Here is a 25,324-nt window from a genome sequence, read left to right on the forward strand (position 1 = left end):
TGTGTTATGCGGCTGCTTCCCACTAGCTATCTATTTTACATTTGGTAGTGTATATATTAGTCCATACCACTCTCTCACTTTGTCCCAGCTTACCCTTCCCCCTCCCTGTGTCCTCAAGTCCATTCTCTACATCTGCATCATTATTCCTGTCCTGCCCCTAGGTTCTTCAAAACCATTTTTTTTTTAGATTCCATATATATGTGTTAGCATATGGTATTTGTTTTTCTCTTTCTGACTTACTTCACTCTGTATGACAGACTCTAGGTCCATCCACCTCACTACAAATAACTCAATTTTGTTTCTTTTTATGGATCATTAATTTTAAAATGGAGAATTTGGACTACATTAAAATTGAGAACGTTTACTTATTAGAAAGCATCATAAAGACAGTAAAAAAGGATACCTTAAGGGGGGGAAATTTTTGAAACAAAAGATTCATCAGTATAGAGAATTCCTACAAATAAATAAGGAAAAGGTAACAAAAAATTGGGCAAAAGACTTAATATAGGCACTTCAAGCCCCGTTCTGGTTAGTTTCATTTAATGTATCACACACATACTAGAAAAAAGCCTATAAAAGGCTTTGATTTAATGTCTAATACATGAGAAAACTGAAGCCCACAGAACTCTCAGGATTACATTTAGCTAGAATTCTGACAGAACTCAGGAAAGTGCTATATTTAAGATTATAGTCTTGGGAATTCCCTGGCGTCCAGTGGTTAGGACTCTGCACTTCCACTGCCGGGGGCCCGGATTCGATCCCTGGTGGGGAAACTAAGATCCCGCAAGCCACACGGTGTGGCCAAAAAAAAAAAGATAGTTTTATTATAAAGGAAACAATTCAAGACCAGCCAAATGAAGAGACACATAGGACAAGGTCTGGGAGAGTCTCAGACTCAGAGTTTCTGTGCCCATTCCCTGTGGAATCAGTGTACTTCTCAGAACACATCAGCGTGTTCACCAACCAGGGCGCTCCACTGAACTTCGGCATCCAGAGTTTTTACTGAAGTCTAAGTACATAGGCATGACTGATTGACTCATTGGCATGGAATTGGACTCAATCCCCAGTCATCGTCCCCTTCCCAGAAGCTGGGCTGACTCAGAGCCCCAACCCTCAAATCACAGGTTGGTCTTCCTGGTGACCAGCCCCCATCCTGAGTCATCTCATCTCTTAGCAGAAACTCAGGTATGATCTAAGGGGCTCATGAATAATAAAGACACTCCTGTTACCTGGAAAATTCCAAGGATTTAGAGTCTCCCTACCAGGAACGAGAGCCAAAGACCAGTCATCTTCTTTATTATACAACAGTAGCAGATGGAATTCATTAGAAAGTCTCTGATCACAGCCTGCAAGCTACACCTGATATTTTGATGAGAGCAGTCACTTCTCATGCTAACCAACGTTAAAACATCTTTTGCTTCCTTCCACAGACTGAGCAAGTGGAATAGCAGAGCCAGGAACCTCTTGCATACTTGAGGTGAGGTTGGGGACATTGCTGGGTCTTTGGGTTTCACTGCTTAGGCTCTCGGGAGGCAGCGTGGCAGGTGGAGGGCACAGCCCTGGGGTTAGTTCACCTGCTTTGGAATCTCGGCTATGTGTGGCATTGAGCTAGTTACTTAACTTCTCTGTGTCTTAGTTTCTACATCTGTAAAATGAGGACAATGTTAATAAGAGAGTGGTAGAATTAACCATGATAACGTCTGCCAGAAGCCTGGCACATAGTAAGCACTCAAACAGTGTTAGTTATTATTTTCAGTATGAGGAGGGGTTTAAAATGATAAAATATTTTAGCTGAAAGAAACCTGAAGACCATCAACCTCAACCACCTGTTTACTGATAAGGAAACTGATCCTAGAGAGAGGATTTGTCAAGGTCACATCATAGGTCGGAAAAACCCAAGGCTAAAGAGCACCGTCTCCTGACATCCAGCCAGGGATTCTTTCACCACCCTGTACTGCTTCCTCTGTGTGCTGGATGTGCAGATGTTTTTGCGCTAATATTTTCGGGAGTTGCCTGGTTGGTTTTTCAACCTTGCTGATGTTAATGCATTATGATGTCTTAATGTTTGTAACCTATGTTGTCTCGTTGTAGTTAAAGGCTACAGTGTGGAGCAGGACTTATTGGCCCTTTCTATCTGAGTAATCATCAGGTGCATGTCCAGGGATACCAGCCAATTAGTGACAAGGCTGGTTTCTGAACCTAGACCTCCTGACATGGCTGCTCAGACCTCACACCCCTATCCCACACTTTCTTAAGATTCTGTTTTGCTCTGAATATTTTGGTTATGCCTTAGATCATTTGGAACTTGAAAAGCTTTCTTTAAAATATGATTTTTCCTGGGAATTCCCTAGCAGCCAAGGGGTTAGGGCTCCGTGCTTCCACTGCAGGGGGCAGGGTTCGATCCCTGGTCGGGGAAGTAAGGTTCTGCAGCCGTGCAGTGTGGGAAAAAAAATAAATAAAGTAAAATAAAATAAAATACTAAAATAAAATGTAAAAAGAAAACCTATTATAAAAAAGTAAAAAATAAAATCTGTTTTTTTCTTATAGTTTTGTTTGCTGTTTTATTTTTATTTTATATATTAACCATGTATTGAGTGTGTACTCCATACCAGGTGTAAAATACCAAGCATCATATATATATATAGTATATAAATGATACAGGATATATTATATGATATCTATAATAAATATATATATTATTCATATATATATATATATATATATATATATATATATATATATGAATGATTTCATTCAAGTTTCAAACCACTCTGGCAAGTAGGTGATATTATTCCTCTTCTGCTGTTGAGAAAATTGAGATTGAATAATATGATTTGAATAAGAGGTTTTTATGACTTGCTGTGTGCTAATAGATTATAGATAGAAAAAGCATATGAACGCTGCTATGCCATGTCAAAATCACGGATGGCAGTAAGTTAATAATATTCATAGGTTTTAGGAATTATGATTGCCTTTTTTGCTAAGAAGCAAATGCTAAATGTAGACTTCACCTCGATGGGCATACAGGTATAACAGCCGTTATCAGGCCTTGGATAATTTTGTTTATTCAAAAATACTTTCAAAAGTGTAGATAAATTCCCTCCTGGAAACATGCATACAGGGATTCATTACTGACCAGCTGTTTTACAAGACAGAATGCAGTGTCAGTTGACTCCAGCCTTGAGTGGCCTCCACAGCAGCATTTCATCCTTGTTTGCTTGTGAGGCTTGAAGGTGCCCACGTGCAATGAGAGAAGGACTCGGGAGAAGCTAGGAAGACATCAAAGCGTCCCAAGACAAATCGTAGTCTTTCTCTTGTCTTTTGGATCCCTTTGGCATATGAACGACAGTCACTGTGTTTCCTAAAGCTTCCTTTAAAGAATCTCAGTATCCACTTTTTCATACTGAGTCAGCATGTTCGACCCCTGGACATTTGATGTCCCTGTCAGTGCCCCTGCAGTAGCTTCAATTGCAGATGACAGTTGCAGTCATTTAGAAATGGGCAGGCTTCCCTGGTGGCGCAGTGGTTGAGAATCTGCCTGCCAATGCAGGGGACACGGGTTCGAGCCCTGGTCTGGGAAGATCCCACATGCCGCGGAGCAACTAGGCCCGTGAGCCACAACTACTGAGCCTGCGCGTCTGGAGCCTGTGCTCCGCAACAAGAGAGGCCACGATAGTGAGAGGCCCGCGCACCGCGATGAAGAGTGGCCCTCACTTGCCGCAACTAGAGAAAGCCCTCGCACAGAAACGAAGACCCCACACAGCCAAAATAAATAAATTAATTAATTAATTAATTAATTAATTAATAATAAATAAATAAATAAATATTTTTTAAAAAAAGAAAAGAAAGAAAGGGCAGGAACAGCCCTTGCTTTGGCTGCCATCCTTTTGTGGTGCACATCGAAGCTACTGGCAGGCATCTAAAAGTATCCCAGACTGAGGGAGAGTGTGCCTCTCTGGTAGTCCTTCTGAGGCAGCTGTTCTCATAATGGTCCATCCCCCTACCTGTCTACCTGGCTTGTGCCAGGCCCACAGCTGGAAAGGAGGCGGTGTCGTGCAGGGGAGAACAAACTGACTGCATACCTGTAACACATTCTGTTTGTTTGCCCTAGGGAAGACTGCTGCCTTTTCAGCAGCAGAGAAGTTTCTAGGACTGGCTGTTTCTAGGACTGGCTGTCCCCTGCTGAGATCAGTGGAGTATATGTACCATGGCCCGAATCTCCTTCTCATTTGCCAGTCTCCTCCCACTGAGAGGGTGGGATGTCAGCACACATTCAGACCCTCCTGAGTGACCTGCTTCTTCCCGAGTACAGTGCTCTTGATCCTGATTACGGGCACGGCCCTGTGGAGAAGGAGCCCAGAGAGGATGTGTGCTTTCTCTTAAAACTGCTCTGGTCCTCATCTTTTCTTACGAAATTACAAACTTTGTTTTCAAGGGGAGGGTTTAAAGATGGGATTCTGTCAGCAAAATTGGGCAGTTTCATCTTGGAATAGGTTGTCTGTACATGTTCTAATGTTTTGTAGAACACTTGTACCTGTTTAAATGTATTGATGTGGATAATATTAAATATCTTAATTATTTAAATAATTCATTGTATTGTTTCTGAGACGTTGAGGAATTACCACATACATTTACAACTTGATGACTTTTGTATTTTATTTTTCAAAATAAAAGCTTTAAATGTGAAGCACTGGTAGTTTACATGTTTTCATTACTGTGATTTCTGAGAAGCAATAAGACCTATCAGATAATGATCTGATAAACCACAGTTTCTTCAGTTGCTGTATTTTAGATATTCCCCTCTATACATCATAATTTCTTAGTGAGGTTTTTGCTATAATTTATTTCAGAGAGACCTGCTACCATCCTTTTGTCTCAGACTCCTGTTCTTCTATTTCCTTCTCAATTCTCTGGTCTCCATAAATTCTAATTCCTCAGAAAGACTTTCCCTGATCCCCTTCCTGCCTACCTTATTCACAATATCACCTTATCACACTTTGCGGTTTTTAATGTTTCTTGACTTCTTAAATTGTCTATCTCTTATACTAGATGGTAAGTCCCTGGAAGACAGAGACTATGTCTTTTCTTGTCCTTTTTTGTACCCCTGACACCTAGCAGAGTGTCTGGCACATTGTAAGAACCTAGTAAAATATTTAGTAAATGATTAATCCTCCCAGACGGAAACTTCTAACATATCATTTTCAGATGAAGAAACAGAGGCTCAGCCAGGTCAAGTCACGTACACAAGGCCCCTCAGCTAGTGCCACAGTGGTGACCTGGTATCTAAGCCTGACTCTAGTATCCTTCTTTCCGCTCCACGCCCCTAGCCATGTCCCCTTCAACTGAAAATGAATACTGCTGCCACATCAATCCTTTGTTCAGCACTGTGTCTTAAGTCACTCTTTTGTTCAAAAACCTTCTTTGATTCTCTGATGCCTCACACATTACATCTAAACTGTTCTGTCTCTGCAGTGTGGCCTTACCACCCCCTTGTGAACAGTACACCTCTTCCCTGTCTCCTTACACTCTGCTTTCTGCTTCTTCCAGATGCCCAGAAACCTAAACCCTCTCCCCTCTCCCTGGGAAATCCCAGCCCTGTTAAGGGCTCAGCTGTCTTAAGTCCCATTTCTTGTTACTGCTCTAGTTACTGCTCCAGCCTCCAGATAGCAATAAAATCAGCTTCAGCATAACATAATTTGTTTTTGGTTTTGGTTTTTTGCTTATTTCCTGTGTTAGTCTTATGTTACCAGCATTGTAGGGAGGAGGTCACATGTCCCTCTAGAGCCTATCAGAATGGGAGGCGAGGACATTTCTAAACTATAACCCAGCTTGACTCCAATACTCACCCCTAGGTGAACATAAGGATTTTTATTCCCTACGCCTGCCCACCCCTGGAGACTCCACTGTCATGAGTGGGAATGTACTGGAATAGGAAGAGGGCAGAGAACCACCGCACAAAAACGGCTGACTCAGGAAAGAAGAAACCACTGCACAACTGGCCCGGAGAAGCAGATGCTGTGATATCTCCCTCCCTGTTGACATTCCCTCCTTCACAAAGCCTTCTTTCTGGTCTGAGCACATTTCTCTTGAGCCCTGCGAAGCAAAGCATTTATGTTCCATGTGACATCTTAGAACACCTGTAGGAAGATGACTATATTTGTGAGATATTGTGATTTGATGGAATCAAATGGAATTCCTGTCAGACAAATGAAAGATACCTGGAGTAAAATTAAAAAATTGGTAACTGGGGGATTTCCCTGGTGGCCCAGTGGTTAAGAATCCGCCTTCCAATGCAGGGGACGTGGGTTCAATCCCTGGTTGGGGAACTAAGATCCCACATGCCGCGGGGCAACTAAGCCCGCGCGCCACAACTACTGAGCCCGCGTGCCGCAACTACTGAGCCCGTGTGCTGCAACTACTGAGCCCGCACAGTCTGGAGCCCACGCGCTGCAAGGAAGGGCCCACGCACCGCAGATCCCAAGTGCCGCAATTAAGACCCGACGCAGCCAAAAATTAAATAAATAAATATTTTTAAAAAATTAAATAGGGCTTCCCTGGTGGTGCAGTGGTTGAGAATCTGCCTGCCAGTGCAGGGGACACGGGTTCCGGTCCTGGTCTGGGAGGATCCCACATGCCGCGGAGCAGCTGGGCCCGTGCGCCACAACTACTGAGCCTGCGCGTCTGGAGCCTGTGCTCCACAACAAGAGAGGCCGCGATAGTGAGGGGCCCACGCACCGCGATGAAGAGCGGCCCCCACTTGCCGCAACTAGAGAAAGCCCTCGCACAGAAACGAAGACCCAGCACAGCCAAAAATAAGTAAATAAATAAATAAATATATATTAAAAAATAAACAAATAAATAAATAAAAATTGATGACTGGGTAAGGGACCAGGGTAGATGTGTTGCCTGTGAAGATCAGAGAGCTGCCCAGGGCCAGCACAGCCATGGCTGCAGCCAGCGGGTGAGCCCGTGGAGCCAGGGAGAGGCCGGCGTCCTCAGTGGCTGCAGGAGGAGGCTGGAGATAGCATCATCCATGAAGAATCATAGAATTTTTAAATGAGAGAAAAACATCTTAGTAATCACTTAGCCACGTAATCATTCTAGAAACATTTATCGACAGCTTCTCGTGGTCTAGATCCTGTGGCTGAGTTTACATGTTTAAACTCATTTAATTCTCACAATCACCGTCTGAGGTAGCTACTGTCACTACCTGCATTTTATAGACATTGGCTTGGGAGGCAGTACCAGCTTTCTAGACCAGCTAGTAGGTGATGGGATCAGAATACAAGTACAGGCAACCTGGCTCCGGAGCCTACACCCTTAACCACCACTCTACCTCTCAGTAATCATCTTTATACTAGAATAGAAACTTGTCATTAGCATTGAGTGACAACTATTTAAATACCTCCCTTGTACTTAGTAATTTGCTAGGTATAATTGTTGTGCTAAGAAGTATAGGCAGATTGTTGCCCTTGGGAATTTATGGTCTTGGTGAAAATCAAGAAAAATGTACATAAAACAATTATTTCAAGCTTACCTAACAAAACCTATAGTATTACCTATGACAACCTGGCTAGTAGGTGATGGGTAAGTAATAGTCTAGGCAGGACTCCATTCAGTGTTGTGCCCAAATTTGTTTTTCTAGGGAGCTACAGATCCTGGGGGCTGTCTGAGCTTTTCTCTGGCAAGGTCAGTATTTTCAACATTGAGTTCCCTTTCCTGATTGTTTGTCACTATCCAACAGTCTTCTGCAGGGAATTTAGGCCTTTGCATAAAGCAGAGCAGTCACTTTGTTATTCTGAGCAAAAGATCATTTTTATTCATTTTGGGTTTAAGTCCTAACAAAGCTCATCATTTGAGGGTTTTTTTGGGGGGTGGGGGGCGGTGATTCTGGCTAGACAGAAAAATAAATGACTTTGATTCTCCCTTTGGAGTTTGCTGATTATTACTGAACATCCAAAATTGAATCATTTTTCACAATAAAACCACTATTTTTGTTGTTATATACTGAAGAAATGGCTATGGCCTTGCCCTGAGAAGGAAAGCCTTAAATGCCCTCTGTTGGTCAAACATGGAATAACTGCTGAACATATGAAAAAGTGTTAAAAAAGTTGCAAGAATTAGGGAAATATATCACAAAGGTGTGCAAAGCTTTCTCTACAAAGACGTCCGTTGCAATGAAGTTTATAGAAACAAAAAACTGGAAAAAAAACTAACAAAAGGGGGGGCTTAGTTAAATGAATTATGGTACATCCATGTAACAGAATACTCTTTAGCTAATACAATATTGTAGAAAAATATTTCCAAACAGGAAAAATGTTCATGTTACATTAAGTAGAAATTTGAAATCACAAAGCTGTTTAGTGTGCTCCCACTTTTATGATTGAAAGGGTAGACAGAAAACTAGAGTCACTAAATTGATGGAAAACAGAAAGGACATGTGCCAGTGTCCCTTGTTATCTCTTCGTGGTGGAGTTTTGGGGATTCTTATTTTCTTTGTGCTTAACTCTGTTTTCTAGATGTGCTACGATCAGCATGAATTACTTTAAGTAAAAAAGTGAAAAACAATGAGAGTTTTTTAAAAGAGAGACATCGAGATTGAACCGGCCTAATCTTAGAGATAAAATCGGGGGGTCTAGAGTAGTGCTGTGACTTACCCAAGGCTACCCATCTAGTGAGACTTAACGTGGACTTGCAGTTCATTTATTTTCTGGTAAGTCTCATTTAGCTACTTCTTTTGATGAAAAATTAGTAATGTTAATAATCTGAAGACTTGGTTATTGGTTCTTCACAAATGAGTAAATGAGACTTGAATTAGGAATGAAGCTGCGGGGTTATGTACGTAGCAAAGCAGCTCCCTCGCTGAGATCTATTGAAAGTCAACCCTCAACACAAAGGTTTGTTAAAAAAAAAAAGAAGAAGAAAAATTAAAAAAAAAAAAAGGAGAAATGAAGCTGAGTATTAGCTATTAGGACATTTAGATGGAGCACATTTGAAAAAATCACAATGCACTTAGAATTGATCTATTTCTCTTGTACAGGGGTTGGTAAACTACAGCCATTGGGTCAAATCTGACCACACCATTTATGTCTTATGACATAATTTATGACATAACCTATGACATCACTTATGTCTTGTCTATGGCAGCTTTTCCTCAACAGCAGCAGAGTTGAGTAGAGACAAAGTCTGTGGCCTGCTAAGCTAAAAATATTTACTCTCTGGCCCTTTACAAAAAAAGTTTTCAGGGACTTCCCTGGCAGTTCAGTGGTTAAGACTCTGCCCTTCCACTGGAGGGGTCATGGGTTCAATTCCCGGTCGGGGAACTAAGATCCCACATGCCACGCAGCACGGCCTTAAAAAAAGAAAAGAAAAAAGTTTTCAGACCCCTACTCTTATAGATTATTTTAATTCTTTATTGCCTCAGGATATTTTAATGTTTCACCAAAGGACTCTTAGCTGGCAGTTCCAAACAAATGTCAGAACAAATATTAGCAGCTAGGAAGCCCCCAAATGGCAAGTTGTTTTTCTCTGATACTCTCTTACTGCCTCAGAGAAGCAGGCCACTCTCAGCCTCAAATCCAAGGCAGTTTCTAAGTGGATGTGGGTACCTGGGGGAAGAAAGGCTGTGGAATGGTGGAGAGGCCCCAGGAGATGAGGACACTAAGAGATAGGGTACTTCTTGTCAGGGTACAGGGGATTATATTTGCAGCTAAATTCTTTTTCCACTTGATGGAATCATATTGAATAATAGATATTTAAACTGTGAAGTGCTTAAACCTGAACTGATAGACCAGTGGAAATGCCACACAAATGGGCCATGGGGATGGGAGGGAAAATTGGGAATATGGCTCCAAGATACTCACCCAGTCACCAGTGGGGTTTGACCATAATGCTTCCAGAGGTGACTGGAACAAGAGCTCCCTTAGAGACACAAGGGATGAGAGAGTAATAGGCAGCAGTTGGTAGGACAACTGTGGGATGCTGAAACCACATAAATAAAACACTATTTTCATCGAATTCTGGATGTGAGTTATTTTTTAAAATTAATTTTTATTGGAGTATAGTTGATTTACAGTGTTGTGTTAGTTTGTGCTGTTGGATGTGAGTTATTTTTGCATCTATATTTTATGTTATTTGTTTTTATTATAATTAAGTAATAAATGAAAACACAAAACAACATTCATCAAAAGCTTACCTATAAAGAGCTTGGGATGAGAGGACTTTGGGGCCCATATCGTCTTGCACAGTGAAAACATCCATGGTTACCAGTGTGTACTCCAAACCAAACAGCGCCCCCCCAAATGTTCTGCTCTGAATAACACCCCTAGGACCTCTCACAACTTGAGGGGAGCCCCTTCCCACCGGCCCAGCATGATGGCATCCTGGAATTCCCTACCTCTATGATACCGGTAACAATCCATGCCCTTATATACTAATAATACCAATAAAATACATGAGAAAAAAATCTACATAGAGAGGTAACTCTTTGAATGTGATCACAGCACAAATTTCTTTCATGTATTCATCTATTGAGTTGCTACTATATGCCAGGCATTGTGCTGGACCTTGGAGGTTGATTACAGAGAGTAATGAGACAGTAAAACGGATGCCCCACCCTGCTTTCTGACACCCAGGAAGGCAAAGACCAACATGGGACCTCTGCTACAGCCACAGCAAAAAGGAAACGTTTTTAACACTTCCATATCCAAACTTGTCCACCGAAAGAGCAAGAAGCCTGGCCTCCAACTCAGTGTTCACTTTCCCCCTCCAAATCTCAAGTACAGGGATCTGCTTGGTGAAGTTAGGTCACCTGTGGAACCCAGGATACAAGGTACCATGGGACAAGCAGCTTTTAGATTTCAAGTTTCTAGCATTCAGTGAGGCACACTGGGGTGGTGGTGGGGACAGGGGTTCAGAAAAGAGATGTGAGAGGCAATCTGAACATCGGCCACATTTACCCCGTGCACTGTGCGAAGAGAAGTCCAGGCGACAGAACAGCAGTGGTTAACGAATGGGGGTGTGTCAGAGGCTGGGGGAGAGCCGAGCTGGGTTGAGAGCAAGTGGGCCCTTAGCCAAGCTTCCGTGCCTTGGGAAGCTGCTGGCAAACAACCTCCTCCAAAGAAGATGGATGCTTTTGTTACCGTTTTCATTTCCTTTACTGTTGTTAAATTATTCAATAAATTAGAATCGGAGAGAAAATTCAGTAGCTGAATCAGCGCTTTGTTAATCTGTTGCCATTCAAAAGGTCTTTTCTTTGGTGAAGCATGGAGAACAGAATCCAATTGACTAATCTCAGGACTCCATGCCTATAGGACTGTTTTTTTGGTTGACTCCTGGAGGAAAAGTAATCCCAGGGCTATAAGTGCTCGTGTTCTGAGAGCAGCCCACACCTCTGCGCGGCCATGTGCTACCCATCCCCCCCGCCGAGGCTCACTGACCCTTCCCTGCAGCCCTCAAGCGAACTGGCCTGGAAGTCATTTCACTGCAGGGCGGGGATGGCCACTGCCAGCAAACTGCCCTGCTTTCCCAGAACGCCTGTTCCAACCCCTGCCTACTCAGTCAGCAAGTCCTCATTCCAGGCGGCTGCCCTAGGACTTCTCCCCACCGCGTAAACAGAACCAATTGGGAAACTATATTCCTGAAGGAAATCCTCAGCCGAAGTGGAAGATGAAAACTCCAACACATTCAGTTAACGTAACCGTGATCGCACATGGATTTTCCTACCTCCTGAGACTCTGGGGCTCCTGTCTCATTCTCTTTATACAGCCTTGCTTTAAGGTGTAGGAATAACTGTCACTCTGATAGCCCTTAGCTCTCTGGTTTCCTCATATGGATTCCTAGAGGAGGAGCGGCCATCTGGCAGAGTGGGTAAATGGAAGGAAGCTGGTCCAGGTAACTCCTTGTTGCGTTACTTAAGGAACCAACCCAGAATCTACTCAGACTTCTTGTTATGTAAGATAATAAAATTCTCCTATTATTTAAACCACCTTTGATTGCAGTTTCTATTACAGCTGAAACATCCGAAGGATGGAAAGAGGAAATTTTGTTATAGATATTGTTGAGAAAGGCTGGAGCAGGTAGTGATAGCTAAGAGATGGCCTCAGGGGGCCTTCTTTAGGGCAGTGCTATTCAAAATGTGATTGAAGGACTTGCAGCATCAGAATTACCTGGAGTGGGACTTCCCTAGTGGTGCAGTGGATAAGACTCCGTGCTCCCAATGCAGGGAGCCCGGGTTGGATCCCCGGTCAGGGAACTAGATCCCACACACATGCTGCAACTAAGAGTTTGCATGCTACAACTAAGGCGCCTGCCTGCCGCAACTAAGGGGCCCTCGTGCTGCAAGTAAGACCTGGCTCAACCAAATAAATAAATATTAAAAAAAAAAAAAAAGAATTACCTGGGAGTTTGTTAGGAATGCAAATTCAAGGGCTTCATCCCAGATGGACTAAATCAGATTCTCTGGAGGTAGGGCTGGGAATCTGTATTTTAACAAGTTCTCCCTCCAGTGCTTTTGATGCAAGTATATTTGGAGAAAACACTGACCTAGGAGACTCCTACAGCTGGGAGTGTGATTGGTCCAACAGAGGAAGTGCTGTGCCTCTTGCTCACGGCTGAACTCCCTGAAGCTGTTCTAATCTTCTAGGCCTCAGTTTCCTTTTCTGTCACAACAATGTGAGATTCAAATGAGGAGCTGGGTGTAAAAATGGTTTGAAGAGCTAAAACCTTGACCCCCTAGGAGAGTGTCTGAGCTGACCCTGCCGTACCAGGGGACACAGCATCCAAGGCTGCAGACAGATGTGTTGGACCAGGCTGGACTCTGCCTCAGCAGCCTGTGAGCTTCTTTGGACAGGGCCTGTTTCCATCTGTGTCTCCAGGTGCCCAGCAGAAGAACTGACACATAGAGGGTGGAGAGTCACTGTCATTCTTAATTGAACTCAACTGCCCCTATTTTTAGTTTTCTTTTTCGGACTGCTGCTTGAGTCAATCAGGAAAGACTGGAGACCCAGGTTTTACCCTTGTGGTTAGAGGAGAGCCAGCCCCTGTCGCAGTGCTGCCCTTTCTCTCCTACAGCCCCAGTGATCTCAGCCGTCCTCCCTCACAATCCTCCAGGAAAGGATGCTCAGGCTCTCCATTGAGGTGACCTGGTCCTCCCAGATTTCCCTGGCCTTCGACGCCCAGGGATGCACAGGACCCGTTGCCCTGGAAACGTACGAACAATTAAGTCACGAGCCCTCTCTCGTCTCAGGTTTCTGGGTGTTGACCTGGACGCGGGAGCCGCTCCCCAAGCCTGTAAGAAGGCCTGGCTTAGACGCGGTGACCTCGCGCGCGCCCCGCGCGCCGAGCCAGTGTTGGCGGGTGGAGCGGACGCGCCTGCTGGCCAGAGGGCCAATCAGAGCAGGGCAGGCCAGCCGGTCCGGTTCCCGGTGGCCACTTAGACGCTGGCTGAAAGCGCTGCCTGCTCTGCGATTGGGCGAGCTTCCTGCCAATCAGGGAAGGAAGCCAGCGGGGGTTCGGCCAATAGCTGGAGGCGATGGGGTCAGGCCGGTGGCCCTGCGGTCCTCAGGGTGGTCGGCGAGCCCGTCGGCGCTGAGGGAGCGACGGCCCTCCGGCCCGCGCGCGCTGCGCTTTCCGCCCCTCCGGCCCCGCCCGTCGGCCGCGCCGCGTCATGCCGGGCGCTGCTGGGTGCTAGTGCCCGGGCCGCCGCCCTCCCGCCCGCCTGAAGCCGCGCCCACTGCCCAGAGCCAGAGGGATGGTGGTAGTCACGGGGCGGGAGCCAGACAGCCGTCGCCCGGACGGTGCCATGTCCAGCTCCGACGCCGAAGACGACTTTCTGGAGCCGGCCACCCCGACAGCCACGCAGGCGGGGCACGCACTGCCTCTCCTGCCGCAGGAGGTACCTGGACCGAGGGCGTGCGGGGGCGCGGGAAGGGGCGCGGGGGCAGGAGCCGGTGGCAGGCAGAGCTGACCTTGGGATGTGAGCAGCGCTGCAGCGCTGAGGCAGGGGTGGGGGTCGGGCCGAGGGCGGCGCCAGAGGAGCCGTGCTCCCCTGCCCACCCCGCTCCCACCACCTCCCCCGACCCCCGCCCCGAAATGCACCAGGTGTGTCTTCCCTGCCCCAGGCGGCACCTGGCCCTCCCATCCCCCTTCTTCCAGGATTCAGTGCCTGCAGGGTTGGTACTCCCATCCCTATGTCCCACCTTACCTTCTGGAGGAGGGAGGGTAGGCCGTGGGAAGAGGCCCTTGGAGCCCCAAGAGATGATAGTGTCTCCTAGAGAATCCAAGAGGAGGCCTCCGTGGTTGCCCAAACCCAGTCTCCAGCTGCCCAGAGAGTGGGGTTAGGGGCTGTGTGCAGATAAGAAGCAGGCCAGTTAATAGATGTGGCCTCACTCACCTGACAACTCCATGGCTTTCCCTCCTAGCTGCTGTGCTGTGATGCACGGTGGCTTCCACTGGTCTTACTTAACGCATGTGACACTATCATACGAACACTTGAAATGACCCTCAAGAGGAGGGAAAAGAGGGAAGGTGGGGCCCTGCTGGGCAGTGAAGACAGAGGCTAGGAGATAGGGGCTAAGGTAGTGGCAGACGTGGGAGCAGGTGACCTGTGGAGTCCTAGATGAAGGGACTGAGACCCAGAGGGGCAGGGTGGGGCTGGGTGAGGCTCTCGGGAAACTGTAGTGTCCTCTTGGGGTTACGAGCCAGTACTCCAAACATCGTGGGGCAGTTGTGAAAATGGGCAAAACTCCAGAAGGACTCTTTGTAATTGGAAAAAAAAAAAAAAAAAAAGGAACCGTTGGAGACCCAGGGTGCCATTTTTTGTGCACTGTCACTGGGGAGATGGTGTGGCTTGAGGAAAAAAAGCACAGGACCCAGAGACTATAGGCCAGCACTCCAGTGCCAGCTCTTCCACAAATTACATGGCTCCATGTGAGTAATGTAAAGTATTATTATCTCCAAATAATATTGGGGTACTTGGTACGCACATAAAATAGTTTTAGAGGAGCTAGCTATAGAATAAGCAGAAGGCATTTCCCGTCCTCTGGGTGCAGAAGAGTAACAGTACCTACATTCACAGAACTGTAAATGCCTGTCGGTTTCATTCATCCATTCATTCAATGCATATTCGGGGCTTTACTATGAGCCAGGCACTGCACAAGACGCTGGGCAACTTTGATGTAATGTATTTGTATCCTACTTTATTTCACAAAGGATTTGAAAGTCGGGAAAAAGGACTGCCTAGATAAATACACATAGACTTTCACAGAGCCAGAGAGATGTCGTAATATTGAAAAGTATGCACTGGGATAAAATTTTAGTTAATCTGGAGGAGGTTTGTGGGAAAATTAGGGAGAACTGGCCTCATTTCTTTCAAAACCACAAACAGTGAAAGAGATTAAAAACAAATAAATAAAGGTCCTGAGCATTTTAGGGAGACCCTGGAGCTTCTCAGGGCAAATGTAGGTACCATCATTCCCTGCCCTTGCCTCCAGAACCGTAGCTGGACTGGTCGCTAATCTCCCTGCACAGATTAAGGGGAGAAGTGGAAGGGTACCGAGGATGAGGAGTGGATACCTGGCGTTATTCAGCAGACGTCTGTGGGCCCTGCTCTGGGTGCCTCGGGATAGCTGAACAAGATGCTGCTCCTGCCCTCGGGAAGCTTGGGCAACAACACCACCAATAGCACAAAGCGCCCGTTGTGCAAAGCTCTGTTATAGAGGAGAATGTGGATACAGGGAAGGCACAATGGCGGGAGTGTTCAGTTAACCCTATCTTGGGGCAGGCAAAGGACAACAGAGCAGAAATGCTCACGGAGTAGGGGGACCTTGAATAGAAGCTCTTAGAATGAGTGCATGCTGCTAACCGATATGGCGCCTCGCTGTGAATTAGCGAAAGGGTGTACAGCTGGGCTGGCAGACCCCGCTAACGCGGGTGCCCGTGTGCAGTGAACAGCGCACACTGCCAGGTGGGGCCACTGCATTCGCTGGATGGACAGAGGGAGAGTGGCAGGAGCACTGGGGACAGAGAAGACAGCATGAGCAAGGGCACAAAGGTGGGAAGTTCAGGAAGTGGAAGGAGGACAGTGAAAGCTCTGAACTCTAGAGCAGAGATTGTAGGACTGCAGTGGAGAGATCTGATTTAAGAGCTGTGGGAGGATGGGGAGGACTTGGTAATTGATGATTGCAGGGAAAGGGAGGAGAGAGAAGCGGTCAGAAAGATGCCTGGGTTTTGGCCTCGGGTGCCGCTCATCAGACCCAGGAAGGCGGCAGAGGGGGCAGCCCCGGCTTGCCTCCCCACTGTGAGACTGAAAGTGCCGGTGATTCCTCCCCAGTTCCCTGAGGTTGTCCCCCTTAACATCGGAGGGGCTCACTTCACCACACGCCTGTCCACCTTGCGGCGCTACGAGGACACCATGCTGGCGGCCATGTTCAGCGGGCGGCACTACATCCCCACGGATGCCGAGGGCCGCTACTTCATTGATCGGGACGGTGCGCACTTCGGGTACGTTCCTCCCTCTGCCATCAACTGCAGGGTCCTAGCAAGTGAGCAGCCCGGGCTTGGGCATGGGACTTTGATGTCTTCCATAACACCTAGAAGAGGAGATAACCTGCTGGTGGAATTTAATAAATGTGCATATTGAATTGGATCAGAATTCTTAGTTTCTTTCCCAGAGGAGGCAAGGACAGCCGGAGAAATCCCAGGTAACACACATTGGCTGGATGTGATGAAACTGATTCTCTGCTATGCAAATTAAGACTGGGAAGTTGTCATCCCTGTGGAATAGGTGTGACTGCACTGAGAGGCAGGGGAGTTCCAACACAGCTTCTGGGAGAAGACCCTCAGATCCAGATTCTGGGGCTCGGCATCACTGTTAGGGAGAAACATGGGGTGTGGCAGTGGTTCCCAACTTCTTTCAATAGTTTAAAACAAATAAATAGGACAAAAAAAGGTGAGGGAAGGGCCAACATAGGGTTGCCATCCTGTAATTTTGCCAAGTCTTTAAAAAAAAAACACCTTCAGGGACTTCCCTGGCGGTCCAGTGGCTAATACTCCATGCTTCCACTGCAGAGGGCACAGGTTCAATTCCTGGTGGGGGAACTAAGATCCTGCGTGCCGCACCGTGCAGCCAAAAAAAACCCCCAAAAAACAAAACAACAACAACAAAAACACAAAAAACCCCACTTTCAATTGTTACTGTCATTTTAACAGTAAAACATGGAACAACACAATCTCAAAAAAAGATAGCCCTTCCCAAGAGAGGACTTCCGACAACCTTACAGATAAACAATTTAAAGACTTTATGTTTCGGTTTCCTTGTTTGTGAGATGAGAAGTAATTATAGCTGCCTTGCAGGCCTGTCACGTGGATTAAATAAAGAGTCTTGGTGTGACCCCTGGCCAGGTCCTTTCAGAGTATATGGCTGAAACTCTTTGCCCCATCCGTCTAACTTTGGAGATGACTGGAGAACTAACATGGTCTTTGACCTTGAACAAAAGGAGACCCTCCAACCACTACGTCTCTGTGCCGGCCTCCAAGTAGGATTGCGCACACTGGGAGAAGGGTCATTTTCATCCTCAGAAAGGAGCCTCGTCAAATAATTTGCTCTGAAGCATCTGCGTTTCCCCATTGGGCGGTCAGCTGCCTCCTGTGCTGAGAAAACAAAGTGTCACATCGCTCTGCAGAGCTATAAAAAGATTTTTGTTTGCAGGCTGTTTGGGAGAGGAAAGTGCTTGGCCCCGGCTGGCAGCTCCCACAGCACTCTTCTCTGGGCCTTGCCCGGGGTTATGTTTTTCAGGACTCACCAAGATTTGCTTACAATCCTAGAGGACTGATTTTGGAAGGGGTGATGGGGAGGGGGAACCCGGTTTGGCCCTAGGCTGATGCGCCCATACCCAGGTGGCCACAGCTGGAGAGTGGCAGGGCCAGGCAAGGGCGTGGCAGCAAGCAGCATATTGTGGTGTTTATCCGCAGGCTACTGGACTCCAGTGGCCTAAGATTCGTCAGCAGCCTATGAAGCTGTTGAAAGATTCGGATAAAATAAAATAGGGGTTTAGGGCATTTCCCTGCGGGTGAGCTCACGTAGCCCCAGCAGCCACCGTGTAGGCTGCCTGGGCCTCCGCCTGGGACACTTTCCTGTTGTGATCAGTGCACAGCGCCTTGGGCTGAAGTCTGGACCACTGTGGGTGTGGATTTGGAGTCACCCGTGTCTGCATCTGGCCTTTGGCTAGCTGTGGCTCCTTTAGCAAGGGTGTTCCTTAAGCTCTCTGAGCCCCACTTTTTCCTCATTTATAAAATGGACGTAAGAAAGCACTTACCCCATGTCGTTGGAAGGATTAAATGGGATAACTCCTGAATAGTGACTGACACAGATTAACACTTGGTGAGTGTTGGCTGGTGTTGCATCATGGTCATAGACTCACTACTGAGGTAACAGCTTGGTCGTGGGGTGTACTGATACATCCTCACAGAAAAGCCCTTCCCACACCTACCAGTGATGGGTCTGATTACTTTTAGCCCTAAAGAATCTGAAGAGAGAATTAAAAGACTGAATTGTTATTTTAAGAAGGTGCAGTCTGTGATTTTTTTGTTCACTCCTGAAGCCAGTTTGTTCAGGTGTCAGGGTTAGGCATTCCTCTTCTCCGTATAGCTACAGAATGATACTGATGGCAAGGATTTGTGGGGAGTGCAGAACTCTTCCACGTGGCTGGTGGGAATAAAATGCTACAACCACTTTGTCAAACAGGCACTTATGACCGAACAATTCTCCTCCTGATGTTTACCCAAGAGGAATCGGTGCCTGAGTCCACAAGAAGTTTACAGGGAATGTTTATCACAGCTTTACTCTTATGAGACCCAAACTGGAAACAACTCAAATGTCCATCAACGGGAGAATGGGTGAATAGTTTATAGTGCATCCATACAACGGTATGCTACTTAGCAATAAAAGGAAGGAAACTTCTGCTACACACGATGACGTAGGGAATCAATCTCAAACACGCTAGGTTGAGGGGAAGAAGCCAGGCACAAAAGAGAACATACTGTGTGATTCCACTTACGTGCATTTCAAGAAGAGGCAAAACTAATCTTTGTTGACAGAATTAGAAGTTAGAGTGGTTGCCTCTGTAGTGATTGGCTGGGAAGAGGCACAGGGAAACTTTAATTAGATGGACATGTTCTATATCCTGATGTACGTGGTGGTTGTGTGGGTATATTCATACGTGAAAAAGTAATTGACCTGTACAATTAACATGTGTACCTTTATTGGCTATTATCTGTACCTCAATTCAAAATATAATTAAGGGGCTAGATATCATATCTTTCCATTTTTCCTATATATACTTAATAATTATAATAATAATGATACAATAACAACTATAACACTTAGTGAGGGCTTGCTCTGTTCCAGGTATTTTCTAAGCACTTTTTTTTTTAACATCTTTATTGGAGTATAATTGTTTTACAATGGTGTGTTAGTTTCTGCTTTATAACAAAGTGAATCAGTTATACATATACATATGTTCCCATATCTCTTCCCTCTTGCATCTCCCTCCCTCCCACCCTTCGTATCCCACCCCTCTAGGTGGTCACAAAGCACCGAGCTGATCTCCCTGTGCTATGCGGCTGCTTCCCACTAGCTATCTATTTTACGTTTGGTAGTGTATAAGCACTTTTTATGTATTAACTTATTTAATCCCCTCATAACATTATGGGGTAGTTTTCTTATTTCCCCCCATTTTACAGAGGAGAAAGGGCACAGAGAGGTTAAGTTCACTTACCCAAGGTTACACAGCTGGCCATCTGGGTCCAGATCCTGTGCTCTAACCACTGGGTGGCACATTTGCCAAGCTCTAACCACTGGGTGGATCCGTTAACTCCTTCTCACCAACCCTCTTTCCTTCCTGCTCAGAGATGTGCTGAATTTCCTGCGCTCGGGGGACCTGCCGCCCCGGGAGCGCGTGCGGGCCGTGTACAAAGAGGCCCAGTACTATGCCATCGGGCCCCTCCTGGAGCAGCTGGAGAACATGCAGCCACTGAAGGGGGAAAAAGTGCGCCAGGCGTTTCTGGGACTCATGCCCTATTACAAAGGTGAGGGGTTCACTGTGCGGGGCAGTCGGGATGTGAGGAGGGAGGGTAGCGAGGCACCTGTCGGTGCTGAGGTCTCCACCAGAACAAGTGGGTCATGGCTCGCCAAGACACCTGTCCTACTCAAGCTGGGAGAGGATCCCGCTTCCCTTCCTGCCGCCCTCCCAGTCCTGCAGGAAGATGCAGATGAAATAGGGACCACCTTGCCTGCAACGTCATCAAATCGCATTTCAGGAGGGTGGTACTCATCCCATCCCCTTTGTTTCCTTTTGCCCTGCAGAACCACGATTCCTGTTTAAGTTTGTGCCCTTCATGGGCCCAGAGTCCCTTCCCCAGGGATCTGTCTCTTCCCTCTTGGGTCCGCCATCACTGGGGCTCTCTCTGTGCCCCGCCCCCCCCTCCCCACCCCCGTCCCACTGATGGGTGACGTGTTCACCCCCGCAGACCATTTGGAGCGGATTGTGGAGATTGCCCGACTGCGCGCTGTCCAGCGGAAGGCCCGCTTTGCCAAGCTCAAGGTCTGTGTCTTCAAGGAGGAGATGCCCATCACCCCCTACGAGTGTCCGCTTCTCAGCTCCCTGCGCTTCGAGCGGAGCGAGAGTGACGGGCAGCTCTTCGAGCACCACTGCGAAGTGGATGTGTCCTTCGGGCCCTGGGAGGCCGTGGCTGACGTTTATGACCTGCTGCACTGCCTGGTCACGGACCTCTCGGCCCAGGGCCTCACCGTGGACCACCAGTGCATCGGGGTGTGTGACAAGCACCTCATCAATCACTACTACTGCAAGCGCCCCATCTATGAGTTCAAGATCACGTGGTGGTGAGTAGCCCTGGCAGGGAGCAGAGTCCTGTCAGGGAGGGTGTCCGTTCCCCTTGGCGGCTCTGGGAGCGAGGTCCCTGGAAGGGCTGCTGGCCGCCCCAGAACCTGCTGAGGTCAGGACGGGTCCTGAGGCACAACTCCAGGCGGACGGAGGTGCAGCCCCAGTCTCCTTGGCTGTACCTCGGGGCCAGGTTCAGGGCTGGTGGCCCACAGGGACTTGGTGCCTGCGCTCACCTGGCCTTTCCTCGAGGCACGGCAGTCTCTGCCTGAGGCTGATGGGGTCCGGCTAGCGAGGGCTTGACCGGGAAGTCCAGAGAGGTTTTGTCACTTTCTTGACCTTGCAAGAGAGTTTCTGCCCTTTTTAGAGCCACGTTACCAGACTCACGTAGGCATAACCACTCCTCCACCCTGTTCAAGAGTCCCTTCCTTGTGCTCAGTGTATCGGAATGAACGTGGAACACGATGGGGGATTTACCCAAGGAGCCCCCCAGAGCCCCTGGCTGAAGAAGGAACATTCTCTCTCCCTCTTCCCTCAACAGTAGCCCCACGCTTTGTTTTAGGATGTGCAAAGACTCTTTTCCTCCCAAAACATATTCTTCACCACCTTTTGGAAATGTAACCATAGTTGCCAAAGCCATGCACCAGGTTGGCCTTAGAAAAGCACAATGTTTACAGCCCTGCCTCAGGGCCTTGGCTTCTCCTACCTTCCACTAACCTTCCTTGCTTGAAGGGTTACCTTCTCACGGGGCTGGAATGCACATTTCAGGGACTCCTTTTGAAGATTCCCTAAGTCAAGCAGGCAAGATGCCTAGATCTTGTGTTATCTTTGAGATGTAACATCCTTTCTAGAGGCTCAGAGTACATCCTTGGCTGCTATTCCGTGGTAGGATCCAATTTATGGTGAACCTCCTTGGATGGGAACCCCTGTTGCTTTTTCCTGCCAACGTTCTCCTTCTCGGAGATTGTCTATCTTGGGGAAGGAAAGAGAGGGCCGGAGGAGAGGCGCAGCTGTCCCAGGAGCTGTGGGAAGACAGCAGCAGGCCTCCGATATGTTTGACTCTGCAAAATTCAGAGAGAAAAAGATCCACCAGCTTCTTGCTCCACTGCATCTCCTTCTCGTGCTGTCTGCAGGCTGGGGCAGCCAGTCGGGGTGTGGGCCTGCGCCCCCTAGAGGAAATACTCTGCAGCACCAGTCGCTGGAACGGGACGTTCCCTTGCTGCGTGCAGGGCTTCTCCCTATAATCGTGATTGAACTTTACTGCTCCTGGGTGTTGTTGTAGGGAGATTTTTTTTCTGTCAGCCTCATCGGTCTCAGTCTTACAAGACCAGATTGGTGAGGAAGGTAGTGGGGGAGCTGAGGAAGAGAAGGCCAAGCCCTGGGACCTTGGCTGAATTCCTTCACGGGGCAGTGACCCCTTGGCCCCTGTATGGGAAGATTCCAGGGCATGGTCCCCCGCTCTTACATTGTATTCTTATGTGCATGGAGCAGGCGTCCAGGCTGACATCTAAGGGGACGGTCCAGTCAGTGGTCCAGGTTCCGAGATAACATGTTCTCTCCTTATTCTCATCCGCAAACGGCTTGTCGCTTTTCTGGAGCTGATGTCCCTGCTTGGACCTTACCCCGACAGCACGGCTCTTGCCTTGTCCTCAGAGAAGGGTCTTTCATTTAAGTTGCCCAGATCGGCAAATAGATTGAACGCTAATACAGGTTCGTTTTTTGACAGACACTGAGGCAGGCTATTCAGGAGGGAGCCAGTGTGAGGAGAGAGCAGATGGGTAAGCCCAGTGCCCGCAGTGAGCCGACCTCGGCCCCTTCTCTTGCCCTCCCCGGCCCAGAGCATCACAGCCCTCGGTTATTGAGAGTCCATACACGTAAGACAGGGAGGGACTGGTTCACGCAAACTCAAGTCAGTTCAAAATCAGGCCCTGAAGACTTGCTTGGGGCTTCAGGGACGCTGGATAGGAACGCTGTCCCTGCGCCTCTTGCTGGAGCCCCCCTGTTCCTCTGCCCCCGTGTTGTCCTCGCGGAGGTGCTCTGTGCCGTCGTGGGGAGACAGGGCTGTGGCCAGTAGCCCAGGCAGAGCAGGGACACCGGCGGCCAGCTTAGAGCTCCTTCTAAATGGAGTAAAAGAATTCGGTGGTTGGGCTTCCCTGGTGGTGCACTGGTTGAGAATCTGCCTGCCAATGCAGGGGACACGGGTTCGAGCCCTGGTCTGGGAAGATCCCACATGTCGTGGAGCAACTGGGCCCGTGAGCCACAATTACTGAGCCTGCGCGTCTGGAGCCTGTGCTCCACAACAAGAGAGGCTGCGATAGTGAGAGGCCCGCGCACCGCAATGAAGAGTGGTCCCCACTTGCCGCAACTAGAGAAAGCCCTGGCACAGAAACGAAGACCCAACACAGCCATAAGTAAATAAATAAATAAATATAGAATTCGGTGGCCCTGTTTGGCCATCGTCTGACGAGAAGCCAAGGCCAGGCTGCGAAGCACTCTTGGATGTGGAGGGTTTGTGGTGATCGCCTCCAAATAAAGGTCATCTCTGAGGAAGTGACTTCTCCTAGTTGGGTCCCTTTTCAGCTGTCAGCGGCCAAGCCCAGAGCATAAGAAGGGTTGGGTAAGGAAGGAGGTCTCCAGAGGACGGCTGTTTCTCCCAGATTGAAAGGAAGTCTGTCTTCATGGAATTCTTGTGCGTAACGTCCTTGGGTCAAACCAAGGGGCCTGCCTTTGGAGCTTCCCTTATGTTTGACTTCGGGTACCTTTTCTCCCAGGTGCTCCATTCACTGGTTGGGAAGGTGAAAGTTTTAGGAAATAGGACTGCATGGTGCAATGCTAGCTGCAATTCAGTAAGAATAAAAAACTTAACGGCAACTAAGTTTGAAAAGATTGAAACAAAACCACAGTGAAACCCAGCACACCATCCCAGGTGGGGGAATTCTTTGGTTAACGCTCTAAATAGAAGACATAGAGGAATCGTCACCATCCTTATTCTACCTCTGGTGAATTCACCAGGCTGTCTAGTGCTTATCACATGGAAAGCAGTCGACTGTGCTCTTAAAGTTTCTGTTCTTTCTCTCTGGGGCTTGGGATATTCTGGGAGCTGTCTGAGCCTTGTGCCTCAGGCTGCTCAGGTGATGTAATCTTCCTGTTCTGGGTTGCTCATTGGAGGACTAGGAAATTGACATCTGCAAGCCACAGAGTGGGGTGAGCCTCACTGTGTGATCTTGGTCTAAGCTGGATCCTGAAATGGTTAAGACAAATAACAACAACAAAACAAAAACCACTCACACTAATCATTTTGATCCCAGTTAGAATTTCAGATATCATCCTTCTGCATACCTTCTGTCTGTATTTGATTGTGCTACAAGTGATTAAGCTTTCTCGGGTACCATTTTGCTGGGGCTCTTTCATGAAGGTGGCGCCTGCCTCGTGATCCTTAAAAGAGGGAGGCTTTATTCATCAGAAGCCAGAGTGTTGGGAACTGGGGTGGGAGAGGCATTTTTTGGAATTCTGGAAGAAACATACATGTATACATATGTTAATTGGAGGAAGGGTGGGCTGGCAGAGGGTTGGAGGAGGTGGGAACAGAGACGGGGAGGAGGGATAGGCAGTTGCCTCTGGGAGTGGGAGGTCACGGGGTCAGTCGTCTTCCTTCCGTACAGTGTGGGGTTTGTGTACACAATATAACGCTGCCTGTGTTCATTCATTTCCTGTCTGTGAGCGCTGTGGTGCGTGGAGCCTCAGTACCCTCACCTGGCATTAAAGTCAAGAATTAGAACCTGGGTGCCGTGCCTTTCTTGTTTAGAGACTTACTCTCCTCCCTCCTCCGCCCTCCACGCTGCCAGCGAATATGTGTTGATTTCTGCTTAAAACGTGGTATGTTTTTGGATGCCATACTAAATCAGACAGGCTCTTCCCTGAGACATGTGGCTGAACTTCCGCCCTGACTTGAAGTTAAAGGGAGACGGGCCCCCTGGAGGTTCCTCTGCAGTTACCCTCACCTGGTTTCTGTCCCGGTAGGCATACTCACCTGTGCCCCCAGATTTCTGGGGTTTATAGGCAGTACTGGCCATTTGTTCATGACCCTCAACTTCCTCACTTGACCATTCTATCTTTTAGGAACTGGGTTCACCTGATCCCTTACTGAAGACCCAGGGTTCCAGTAGCTGAAAGCCCTGTACACCTTTTCTCCTGTCCTGGCCCTACACCTCCAAGACACACTCCAGTACCTCAGTGGGGGTCCCAGGGGGACGCCAGCATGGGCAGCCTCTGTTCCTTGTTCCTACATCTCCATGATGCTGGGGTTGGCTGAGGCCAGCAATCCTTATATGTATGAGAGTTGGAATAACATCTTTTTCCATAAGATGTTACAAAACCCAAACGAACTTTTTGGCCAACCCAGTAATAAACAGATTCAAGGTCCAGAG

The 25,324-nt window shown here is 47.7% G+C and overlaps 2 protein-coding genes across 9 annotated transcripts in view; both read left to right on the forward strand.

The window, feature by feature from the left end:
- Positions 1-4,687, forward strand: part of TPST1 (tyrosylprotein sulfotransferase 1) — a 116,864-nt gene extending 112,177 nt beyond the window's left edge. For 2 of the 3 annotated variants that reach the window (XM_059897827.1, XM_059897828.1), the window contains exons 5-6: positions 1,431-1,477; positions 4,112-4,687. In XM_059897827.1, the coding sequence (XP_059753810.1) occupies positions 1,431-1,448 (18 nt within the window). In that variant the 3' untranslated portion in view covers positions 1,449-1,477; positions 4,112-4,687. Of the gene's footprint in view, positions 1-1,430; positions 1,478-1,791; positions 2,547-4,111 lie in introns of those variants that run through there. The other variant, XM_059897829.1, reaches the window with a different exon arrangement.
- An 8,852-nt stretch (positions 4,688-13,539) lies between these two features.
- Positions 13,540-25,324, forward strand: part of TMEM248 (transmembrane protein 248) — a 143,324-nt gene continuing 131,539 nt past the window's right edge. For 2 of the 6 annotated variants that reach the window (XM_059898218.1, XM_059898219.1), the window contains exons 1-4: positions 13,545-13,894; positions 16,331-16,500; positions 19,907-20,085; positions 20,527-20,899. In XM_059898218.1, coding sequence (XP_059754201.1) covers positions 13,751-13,894; positions 16,331-16,500; positions 19,907-20,085; positions 20,527-20,899 — 866 coding nt within the window. In that variant the 5' untranslated portion in view covers positions 13,545-13,750. Of the gene's footprint in view, positions 13,895-16,330; positions 16,501-19,906; positions 20,086-20,526; positions 20,900-23,089; positions 24,676-25,324 lie in introns of those variants that run through there. The other 4 variants (XM_059898216.1, XM_059898217.1, XM_059898225.1 and 1 more) reach the window with 3 other exon arrangements.

The sequence above is a fragment of the Balaenoptera ricei genome, chromosome 15 (genome assembly GCF_028023285.1).
Source record: "Balaenoptera ricei isolate mBalRic1 chromosome 15, mBalRic1.hap2, whole genome shotgun sequence".
Classification (NCBI taxonomy): Eukaryota; Metazoa; Chordata; class Mammalia; order Artiodactyla; family Balaenopteridae; genus Balaenoptera; species Balaenoptera ricei.